At 42.0% G+C, this 11907-nt stretch overlaps 1 protein-coding gene across 1 annotated transcript; it reads right to left on the reverse strand.

Moving 5' to 3' along the window:
• Window positions 1–322: 322 nt before the first annotated feature.
• LOC310912205 (nucleolar RNA helicase 2-like) lies at window positions 323–11583 on the reverse strand. The gene is made up of 15 exons (XM_083866550.1): window positions 11477–11583; window positions 10722–10988; window positions 9969–10044; window positions 9103–9281; window positions 7443–7560; window positions 6420–6605; window positions 5771–5916; window positions 4948–5097; window positions 4275–4436; window positions 3433–3552; window positions 2626–2699; window positions 2275–2434; window positions 1834–1968; window positions 1411–1455; window positions 323–905 (listed from the first exon to the last, which is right to left on the reverse strand). The coding sequence occupies exons 1-15, from the start codon at window positions 11579–11581 to the stop codon at window positions 690–692; spliced, it is 2139 nt and encodes a 712-aa protein (XP_083722676.1). The 5' UTR covers window positions 11582–11583; the 3' UTR covers window positions 323–689.
• Between the last annotated feature and the right edge of the window lie 324 nt (window positions 11584–11907).

Consider the following 11907-nt stretch of genomic DNA (forward strand, 5'->3'; position numbering starts at 1 on the left):
TACTACGATAATCTTGACATATTCCGTATTTTCCAACACCCTCATGGGGTTATGGATCTCTCTCACAGCTCTGGCTCCTCAGGAGGCTTCCCCTAATGCTTTGGGAAACTGTCTTTCCTACCCCCATTTTATAAGGAGTCAGCATTTGGGACATAACTAAAAACTAGTTTTAGGGAAAGAGGAGCTTCATTACAAATCCACAAAATAAAAACCAAACAGATTTATTTTTCTTTAAAAGGCTCCTGTTGCCACACTCCCCAGTCTGGCACCTTCCCACATCTCCACCTGCAAAATACTGCTTCAAATACATGACAACAAAATATGAAGTTGTAAAACAATATTTAGTTTTATCAGAAAATTTACAGGTTTGAGCAGCAATTCAGATCTATATATTATACAGTGAACCAGGCTACAGTTTTGAATGCAACAGACATATATTATGGAAAGATTCAAAGAGCAATATGAGAAACAAAAGAAACAATTTTTTCTTGCAGATTTTTTTTTGGGTTTTTTTCTTTGCACTTTTTTAGATGAAGAGAACCTTGTTTATGAGCAAAGTAGTACTGACAAGAAAAAAAAAATCTTAATGAAGTATTTTCTCCAATGGTACAAACACACAGAAACAGCCTAGTGTAATGTAATATAAAATACTTCAGTCCCATTTTCTTCTCACTTCTGGATTGTTGAAGTTAATGTTCAAATGCTCTGCTGAAACTTCGTTTCTGGCCTCTGCTCCTGAATCTGTTTCTACCAGAGCCACCACGCCGACCGTTCCTGGAGCTGGAGAAGCTTCGGCCATTTCCCCCACCACTCCCTCCTCCTCCTCCTCCTCGTATGGATTCTACCAACTCTGGTAATTCAGTTGCCACACACAAACGCCAGTGTTTTGAATCTTCCCACTTTGCCTATCGGAATGAAGTTAAGACATAGCCAGTTAAATTCTAGGAATACAAATACAGGGTATGTAATAATTATTAAATTTGCTCAACTGAAAAGGTAAAATCGTGAGGTGATATATGGGATTCAAGCTTCTAATGAAGGGATCAATAATTTTGGCATGTAATACTAATGGCTACCAAGCAAAAATCTGAGTCCATTTTACTGTGAAGAGAATTCTAGGTGAAAATAGGAGGTGGAGAGTAGAGAAAAGGGGAAGAAAGCTTGCTGCCTTACAAAAATGAATCCAGCACCACTTTTCTCAGGGCAAAAGTTTCAATTTATAGACTTTGGTCACAGGGGAATGCTTTAGAAAAGAAACACTGTGAGCTAGTTCTGTTCTTCAATTCCTCCCAAACTCTCCCTTTTGCCACTAGGAAAGGCAGGATAAAGGCTATGTAATGTTGTCAGTCTACCCCAGTCCAGGCCATTTCATCTTCAGCCTGCTGTACCCAGAACTTGCAATGAACGTACCTCTATTTCTTTCTGGTCTGCCACAGGAACATCAAAGCACACACCCTAATAAGAACAAATAACTTTACTGCATACAAGGTAAGCGTTTTAAATGACTGCAACTAAAAACAACAGAGCCCACAAATCCACACCTGACAGGCAGGCACTATCTCAGAACTGACTGTTCTAAGAAATTCTGTTTTGTCATTAAGGCAAAGTTAACACACTTCATACCTTTGACCTGTTCTGCTATCCCCATAGCCATGCATTATTCTACCTCCTGACCATGTCAGCAGAGCCCTAAGCACTAAAAACCTAGATTGAGGCCCATCAACAAGTGAGTGCCTGGAATAGAGAAAAAGACCAAATAGCTCCCCTGACAATTGCTAAGAAAAGGCTGCAAACAGAAGAGCCCAGTATCAAAGAAACAAAACAAAAACTTACCATTTTTCCCTTGAGGAAACACATTCTGTTCACCTTCCGATCAACATCATCACCCAACACTTCTCGCAGTCTTCGCCAGGCGTAGCTCATGTTGTTTATTTCTTCAGAGCAGCGTAGTATCATTGTAACAAATCCCTAAAAAGAAATGGGGCATGCTCCACTCAGGCAGAGGAATAAGCTTCAGCACATGTATCAGACAGGAGAAACCTGCCAATTTACAGTTTATTAATTCAATCTTCAAGTAGGCACTGTTACAGGGCATCAAGTATCTTTACAGCCACTCTACTGTTGCTTTTTACAAAATCTATAGTTTCTAGTGGCTTAAGTATAGTTCTCCAACAAAATGGTCAGGAGACAAATAATTCTCTACTCAGACAACACAGAGGTGTGTTGTTTCTTTCCAGTTTCAAGATGAGCATTAAGCAATGCCCCCTTCCTTACCGCATCCGAGTTCAGCAGTGAGCGCTGTTCAATGGAAGTAGCACCCGAAATATGGGCCAGAGCTGCAGCCAGAGCATTAACTGGTCCCTTTTCTTTTATTAGCAACTGAGCAGATTCTCTGAAATACTCAATAGCAGTCTGAGGAACAGAATCCAGGCACCTAAGTAGTTAAAGCCAAAAAAATTAGCGATTTATACACCAGTAGGCTCTGGAATAGAGAAAAAAAAACCCAGTAGTCCAAGATTTCAACATTGCTCAGAAAGTTCAAAGAGACAGTAAAGAATAATTCAAACAGCCCTTCTGAACTAGGAAGGCAGGAAGATACAACAGGGCTTGGGTCCCCAAACACACCTCATGGCATCTTTGCTGGAAGCCTTTATTATATCTGTTGCGGTGGGAACGCCAACGCGCTTGAATGTAATGCCCTAAAATTTGAAAGCCAAAAGACAAAAAATTGCAGATCATAAATAATTCAGTTTTAAAGAAGCAGTATTGAACTTCAACACAACAAGCATTTAAGTCTGTAATTTTTCTTCTTGTTTTCACCTTTTAATTTCCAATTTTTCCTAGTGAAAATTGTAAGGTAAAGCTTACAGGAAAATGGGTAATGCTTGGAGGCTTTTATGTACCAGCTCAGTTTAAATGATTCAGTGAGCTTAGACTGAAAACAGAAACCATTTTGGTACATTTCTGGGGAAAACAGAGTCCTACACATTCTAAATTACTAATATTAGTCCGATAGATTGGATTTAAGTACAAATTACAGAGCCTTAGTCTAAATGTAACATTGCTTTATATGCCAGGAATAAACCATCTCATCACAACCACATACTTAATTACTGAGGAAACTACCATATGGAACACTGCAGAAAGTGCAAAAATGCAAGTAACAGTTCTTGGGAAAGCTGCACATATGCACATCACTGATCAGATGATAAACAGGGTGAACACTACACTGAAATACTTCCGAGTTTTCTCTCATTTCCACAAGGACAACCTGACTGGCATTTGGTGAAAAAGTGTGGGTGTAGGAATCTGCAGTACTCTCCCTGCTCCACAGTAACTGGCACAGTACCCACCCCCCTCAAGGTAACTGAAGCTCCTCTGGGTGCTTTACACAAATTAGAGTTTTGCAATTAGAAGAAAATTGTACTTTACCGCTTTTTGTTCCACGTGTCTTAACTGATATTCCTCCTTTCGCTGATAGAAACAGATACAGATCCCAGTCCGCCCGGCTCGGCCTGTGCGCCCAGAGCGATGGATGTAGGACTCCACATCCTTCAGAAACAGAGGGCCTTATGAGTTACCTAATCCACTGTAATTTCATCAATTCATTGCATCCACAGAACTTGTAGAAGCCATTTACAGTTAAATCTGAACAATGCACGGTAACTGCCCCATAGAACTAAATTAGAAAACATTGTTTCACTAATATTGATCAAATATGCTTTTCTACAACCATCTAAAAATCATGGCTTGAAAACCAGAGCCATGAGTAAGAATCAACTTTTTTTTATGTATCACCACACATTTGGAGTGCTTGTACCTCTACAAGAATCCCATTCACCCTCCTGCACATCCACATGAGCGTGGTTACTGTAGAATTAATAGAGTACTCATGGAAACATTACCTTGTTTCTTTTAAATTCTCTTATTTCAGTCAATGTTCTCACGGTTGTGGTCCATACCTCGTGTTCACTCCTATTCAAGAGAATCATTCTCTCTGCTGCTCCCAGCTTTGCCATTACCATACCCAGCTTCCAAGGGAGGGCTTTGAACAGCCTCATAAGAAGACATTTATGGAAATGATCTTTCAAAAAACTAGGGACTGACACACTCCCAAAATATCCTCTAAGAAACGACTACATATCTGGATGTTTCTCTCCCTTAAGCACAACACTGATGAACTCTGTGTGGTCAATACCATCAGGTGATAGCATACACTACTTGAAAACAGAACTACAAATTATTACAAGAAATCCAACATAACAGTCTCCTACCTTTGGTGGTGAGCTTTGTACAACCAGGTCAACTTCTGGGATATCTAAACCACGGGCAGCTACATTGGTTGCAACCAGAACTTTAAATGAACCATTTCTAAAACCCTTCAGTGTGATCTCTCTTTGCTTCTGAGGAATGTCACCATGCAACGACTGGCAATCCTGAAAAACAGTATTATTTTAGAACCATACCAAAATCCAAGACAGTGCTCCATTTTATCGTCAGTTTTGGGTACAAGATCTTGGTATTTGATAGTGTATATCTTGTGTGGCAAGATACTGAAGAACAGAACTACTTGAGTTTGTATTTTACATGTCTTACAATATGTACTCAGTAATTCCTATTCATATACCTCAAAGGCCTTTAACAATAGCAAGAAAACAGAACTGCAATGTGTGTCTCAGCTCTACACCTAATTACTGTAACACATGAAAACCCTGCCCTAATTTGCCATTCACACCATCTATGCAATGCTTGCCTGTTTCAAAATAGTAATCTACAAGTTTTGTTTCATGTCCACGAGAAAGAGTAAAATCCTACCTGACCACACACAAAAGCCTGCCCTATGCACTCAAAACACTCTTTAAAATTTACTCAGCATAAGTCTGGTATCAACATAGGGGTTGATACAAATCTGACAGGTTTTGTTACTCAATACACATGATAAAATACCTGTTTGATTGAAGCATTCAGAGCCAGTTCATTTGCCTCCTTTTTGGTCTCACAGAAGACAATGGTCCTCCCGTGGCTGCCACTGTAGACCTGAATGACATCTCCAATAACTGCAGCTCTCTGAGACCAGTGACACTCTATTGCCAAATGCTATGGAAAAAAATTCCAGTGATTGGCTTATGTAAAGTTAAGATTCTTTTAAAATACATTTGGAACTCTTACATACAGAAGTAGTAAACAGTTACACGGTTTCCTGATGGGGAAAATGTGCTAACTCACGATCCTGGAACATACAAAATCCATAAGGCTCTTTTTATTCCGACCACAAATAGTCTAATGTTCAGCAAAATAATTACAGTAAGAGAAAAATCAGGCCTCTAGCATATATGGATTATAATCCTTGCTATGGTATTCACTGCACAGCAAACAAAGGCCTACTGAGGTGAGATACTACAGGAAATTTGAAAAAAAAGTATCTTGTATACACAGTACCAGAAGCCAGTTAGGATTCCGTGGAGAACTAAAAGCAGCAGGCTGATGTTAATGTGGGCCTTTTGTTTACAACTTGGATAAATTCAGGTATTGCTTTTCTCAGAAAAACCACAAAACTGACCAGAAAATCCTCTCCCTACCTGTGCTGTGAGAAGAGAGACCCTAAACCCAAAACCAGCTTGACTAGCTGTAATGTGCTTTATTACTTAGAAAAAAAATTCCCAGAACAACTTCCAACATCATTGTGATAATGCACCTTAGGAAGAGATGATTTTTGTAGCATTAAAAAAAGAGGGCGAAGCCTGAAAATGTTTCACATGAGATTACTCACTTCTACTGTTGTAGCAGCCTTCTGAGTTCTTTTCCCAATAAGGTCAACCTGCTCATATCGAGACTTCATGTATTTCTTAGCCACATCATACACCCAGTGTGGGCAAGTTGCAGAAAACAGCAGGGTCTGGGGATTGTCTTCAGAATCTTAACAAAAAAACCAGAACAATGCTTCACAAACTTCAAACATTTCACCTAACAGATGTACACAAGTTGGCAAGATGGGTCATTAAAAATGAGGTTAAATATCAGTAAATAACGTAAGGAAGCCAATTGAGCTTTTAATATTTGTGCATTACCAGCACCTGGAGCAAAAAATATTCTAGAAGGTCTAAATAATTTCAAGATAATGAAGAAATTACTATGGCCAAAATACCCAGTCTGTTTTCAAGCAGTAAAAAAGGTAAAAAGCTAATTCCTTTTAATTTGAAGAAGTCCAAGCACAGTTAAAAGACAGGTACCAAAGACAGTTATTTACACACTCCTAGGTACTGGACTTCGAGCTTTGCAAAGGTTCTGTGAATGATTCCCACATATTCACAATATATATAATATTCAGTCATTACTAAACAAAGTCACCTTATACCTGAATATTAGCAAACTAAATTATTACTAGTATTTCTTACTGTTTCTTTAAATATTGAGATTACCCTTCTTGTAGGCAACTCGTAGAATGTCTTCCACTTGCTCAGCAAATCCCATGTCCAGCATCTGGTCAACTTCATCAAGCACGACGTGTTTCACCTTGGTAAGGTCCAGCTTGCCATTCTGCAGGTGGTCTTTGATTCGACCAGGTGTCCCAACCAAAATGTCAATGCCACTCCTCATGAGGTCAACTGGTAAACAGGGAAGACAAGGGAGAGCAGTGAACTAGGGAGCACACTCTACAGCAGTAACACATGGTAGTAACAAAATAGCTTCTTAAAGTACTCTCCTTACAAAAGTGAGAATAGATGATGAATTGGAAGATAAAATCTGGGATAAAAAGGTAAGGCAGAAAATCTACTGCACTTCCTGAAGGAAAAAAAAAAAAGAATTTACCTCCCTTCCCTCTCCCTGTGATTTAAAGTACCAAGGATAAGCTTAGTATTCTTTAGAAATAGTCAGTTCTTCCCAAATTATCTACTTTAAATGAAAAATTTAAATAATTTATTTATTTAACTATCCAAATTACTGAAATCAACCTCTTTCTGAGGTTCTGCAGTCAAAAAAAACCCATCCCTAATGTTTCAAGATGTATCACAATGAAAGAGCTCATTCTCATTCCTTGTTTACAACCACCAAGACAGTAAATTATGCTGTCACAACAATTTCTTCTCCACTTTACAAATCCTCTATGTATCCCTTATCACATGTAAAAACACATACCCAGTCACAGCTGAAAGACTAAGCTTTTTTTAAAGAAAATGGGTTTACAAGAACCTAAACCCAGATATGAGTTACACACACAACATATACTGTTTCACTTTAAGGTACATGAGTAGATAAGTAACATCAAGAATATAACTGAGAACCACAGCTGTTTATCTCCATAAGAAGATATATTTTGAACTGAATTTCCTATGAATAGTCTCCAGCTCTTGAGATGTAAGTATGTTTGGAAGGACTCAAATGCATTTCTTAAATATGGCAGTCAATCAATATTTCAGTTTTTGGTCCTAGGAGTCACTTACCTTGGCCATTATAGGGAGTTCCTCCATAAAAACAAGCTACTGTCAGCTTCCTTGTGATGTCCTTGAAATCTTTGGCAACTTGATTTGCCAGCTCTCTTGTTGGACAAAGAACTAGAACCTGCACAGAAAAAAGACAAAACAGATGTTTTCTCAGCATGGCTTCTGCCAAGAAACCACTGGACTTCTGATCATTAATTTAGATCTGACCCTTTGTAAAATTTAAAAAAAAAAAAAGAAATCTGTTTTAAGTGTCTAAGCAAAGGCTGGAGAAACACACTGCTCAAGTCTCTTGTTACATCATTAAATTCCTTTGACATATACTCATTTAAGACAGGCTAACTTTTTATACACAATACGAGAGACTTAAATCTTATTTAACTTTAGCTCCTGAACAGACCAGCTACAAGTTTTCCTCTACATGTGCATACACCACTGGAATACAAGACTGAAGGATGTGAGTAACAAAAGGGTTTTTGCACCTGCTCAGTACTGCTTCACACTCCTGTGAGAAGGTGTCAGGAAGAGCTATCAGCTCTCTCTCAGCTTCCCTGTGGCTCAGGGAAACGTATGTTCAGTCTGCAGAGCTGCTGTGCTAATCCACATCCCTTCTGAGGCAACCAAGGAACCATCCTCTCATCCAAAATGCAGCCCTCCCCGCAGGCAGGTAACTCATTGCATTTAAAATGTGATTGAAGCACTGCTCTCTGACCTGCTATCAGTCACTTCACAAAAGGAACCTTAACATCCTTATCCTGTTACCTGTATAAACATTAAAACCTGTTACCAAAAAGCAAGCAGTAGTGTATTATGGTAGAGTGAGGTCTGGAATCTTTTATAAGGCTTAGGGCTGCCTTGAAGAAAGCTCCTCCTTCTCCAAAAGACTGTGCCAAATCTAGTTCTCAATCTACCGAGCAATGTGATGGGCATGTGCATTCAAAACTGCCAGTACTAGTTTTGGAAGGCACTTCAGGTAATCTGTGAGATGGCTGACAAGATGAAACAAACTGACAGAAATTATTAATGAGGACATGCTCAGCTTTGGCCTGTCTATTTTTTTTGGAGGCATTTTAAGAATTCAGTGAAAAACCACACGTGGTATTCCTCAGGAGAATGAAGACAGCTCATAATGTATCTGCATTCTCTGGAGCAGAAGCTTCAACATTTGGTGGTGTTCCTAGTGAAAACTAAATCTATTTTTAGGACCTCCCACTATTTACACGTTTTAGAAGGAAACATGTTTGAGTAGACAGGTTTTATCAAGCTGTCAAGTAACAATTAGTAACTAATCTGTTAGTAATTTAGGAGAAAATCAAGCATCCAATAGCCACTGGCCCTGAACTGGTAACGTGACTGAGCACAATTGAATAGGAACACGCTGACCACCTGTAGTTTCGGTCTCCCTGTGGCAGAAAAAAAAAAAAAAAAAAAAAAAAAAAAACACTGACAAGTGGACAGAGCTGTTGTGCTCTTCACTCTTCACCAGAGGCTGGGAGGCAGCACAGGATGCAGTCAAAGCACAGTGAACATAGCTTTCAAATCACCTTTAATGTGGGTTAGCTTAGCCCTGCACAGACCTGAACAACTTCTCCAGCAGCTGAAAAACCTGAATCACTTAGATGTAAGACAAAGCCAAATCACCATTCTAGCCAGGCACAGTTACCTTTGGTGGACGGCCTCTTCTTCTTTCCTGTGACTCGCCCTGAAGCTTTTCAATTAAGGGAATAGCAAAAGAGAATGTTTTCCCTGTTCCAGTTCGTGCTTGAGCAATGACATCTTTGCCAGAATAGACTGGGTTGAAGGTCTTCACTTGCACAGGGAACAGGTACGTCACTCCTCGAGCTGTGACAATTTCAAGAGATTTCCTTAATATGATCATTTTACAAGTGTTCTTTCATACTCTTCAGTGGGAATTATTCCAAGAATAACTTCCATCAACTCTAAAGTCAGGACTGTATCACCTCCACTGATTTATTTGATCAGATGAGTCATCTGCAAAGAGTGCCCTGGGACTGTCCATTTTACTCTCCCACTTCACAGCACCAGACACAGTGCTAGCTAGGACAGAGGAAGTCATTAGCCTTTATGAAAGACTGTCAGTACTGTGCCTTTATTTATGCAATACCCCTCATCTATCTATGACAATCCCTTTCAAATAATACGTATCTCAAAATCCCTTTTGTTTTTAATTTGTACTAATTCAGATATAAGCAAACGTGAAAGATATTAAACATAATTGGTTTTCCTTTATTCACACCAAAATAACCTTAAATTGAAAATTTCTCACATCTTTTTTTTTTTTTTTTTTTTCCCTTGGCTCATGTAATTTAGAACTGGACAACTTTGCAGACAGAAAAGTCTGTGTTCAAAGGTGTATTTAGAGCAGCAATCAGTGTCTTCTGCACACCATCCATGCTTGTACAGGCACAAGCAGAGCACATCCCTAAGCTTATTGGTCCAAGGTGTTGAGCATAAAAACACCACAGAGATCACTGACATTCCACGGTCACACCTTGCCAAGAAACTTACCTTGAAGAAGCTGGACAGTTTCTTTGGAAATAGAAAAATTGGAGAAAGCACCCTCTTTCTGTTCTCCAGTCAGCTCCTGTTGGGTGAACAATAACTCAGGTAAGATTCTACATGACTGTCAGTAAATTCAAGGTAATTCAAGTAAATTCAACACAGCCACTGGTGTCATACTCTGCAGTGACAGTGTAACAGCTGCAGCTACACAGCCTTCTTTGTTTTACCATCATATTCAAACTTGGACAAAGTTAGCAAAAGTGATCTGTAGGTTAAGGCTGTTTCGTATCTAACAGCACAATAAATGCAAAACACTCAAACCAAAACTGAAAACTCTTCATTAGAATCACAGAATATCATGAGTTGGAAGGGACCCACAAGGACCACCAAGTCCAACTCCTGGCTCTGTACAGAACAACCCCAAAAATCACATATGCCTTATGATGCTGAATTACATAAAGCTTCATCTCAGTGCAACTTCTCTGTGCAGCAACAGCTACCACAGCACCAGACTGCTGAAGTGAGGAAACCATGATGCACTGATCCAGCACTTCAGGACTCTCATAATTCAAAATTCTTGCTAACTCTTGGCAGACTGAACAATTCAAGAACTTTAAATCTTGAAAATTTACAGCACTTTCGAATTATTAGGAAGGGGTGAAAAGGGAATAGAACCCCTTCTAAATTTGGCCGTGTTACAATGCAGGAGTTAAAAGCTATTAACACATCACTATAACTAAAACCAATCATTAGCTTTACCTGATCCTGCTCGCTCTCACTCTCGCTCTCACTTGATGATTCACTAGAACTACTCTGTCGGCTTCTGCGGGAGGATTTGCTGCTAAAGGACAATCTCGATTTCTCCAGGCTTTCCTCTTTCGCATGACCGTTCTGTTTACTGATACTTTTTGATTTCTTGGGTTTCGGGGCATAACGCTCCTCATCCGATTCCTCGCTTTCATCTGTCTGAGTCTTTCCCCTCTGAAACTTGTCGCGGCGTTTAGATTTCTTCTCCTTTTTCTCCTTCTGGCAAGGCACAGAGCAAATGAAAATAGACGCTCGTGGATCCAAGCGACACGGAACAGAGAAGAGGGCGGAGAACAGTTAGAGCTTGAAGCGCACGTTCTAGTTTACTGACGGGGGCGGTGGCTGACACAAGGCAACAGATCCCTGCCGGCCGCCGCCGCTCGGGAGACACGTTACCGACCACGAGACAACCGGGCCTCCGTTTTCGGGGCTCTCCCCCGCTCCGGGCGCCGGGGAAGGCGCTTCCCAGGCTCCCGGCCGGCTCCGGCAGGCCCGGCACGTCCGCCCCGACACGCGGCAAGGCCGCGGCCTGGCCTGTTCGCGCACGTGGCCGCCCGGCCCGGGCCGCCCCGCGGCTACGCCGCGCACATCTCGCCCGGCCCGCGCCACCGGCGGTGCGGGCGGCCGCCATCCGAGGCCGGACTCGCCGGGCATCAGCCCCAGCGTGCGGGCGCGGCCAGGCCGTACCCGGAGCCCTTCCCTGGTACCTTGTGCCGCCGGCGGCCGCTCTCCAGGCCCGCCTCGGTGTCCATGGAGCAGTCAGAGCCCGACTCGGCCCCGCTGCTGGTGCTGCACCGGGTGGCCTCGGGCATCTCCGCTCGCCGCCGCCGCTCCGCCACGCCGCGCTCCGCACCAGCCGCGCGCCCGCCGCGCGTCACGCTCCGAGCGGCCGAGGCTCCCGGCGGCCAATGGACGGCGGATCCGGCAGCTAGGGGGCGGGGCCACGACATCCAACAGCCAATCGCCTGCGGCCGTCGGCGTGGGACCACAACTCCCGGCGTGCCCCGGAGGATAACGTGAGGACTGCAAATCCCGGCGCACCCCACGCGCGCCGCACGCCGTGAGAGGGCGGCCGCCATGACGGGTCCGCCATGAGGGCTGGGCCGGTCCCGCCGCCCCCGGCAGGGCCCTAACCGCT

The sequence above is a fragment of the Zosterops lateralis genome (genome assembly GCF_965231275.1).
Source record: "Zosterops lateralis genome assembly, chromosome: 8".
Classification (NCBI taxonomy): Eukaryota; Metazoa; Chordata; class Aves; order Passeriformes; family Zosteropidae; genus Zosterops; species Zosterops lateralis.

What these genes read in the sequence shown, in the direction of transcription:
- LOC310912205 (XM_083866550.1), bottom strand. Translation starts at nt 11,581, where the DNA reads ATGCCCGAGGCCACCCGGTGCAGCACCAGCAGCGGGGCCGAGTCGGGC. An exon ending in GCGGCCGCCGGCGGCACAAG is followed by an intron (nt 10,989 to 11,476) that starts GTACCAGGGAAG and finishes GTGCCTTGCCAG; the next exon opens with AAGGAGAAAAAGGAGAAGAA. An exon ending in AACTCCCTATAATGGCCAAG is followed by an intron (nt 6,606 to 7,442) that starts GTAAGTGACTCC and finishes CCTGTTTACCAG; the next exon opens with TTGACCTCATGAGGAGTGGC.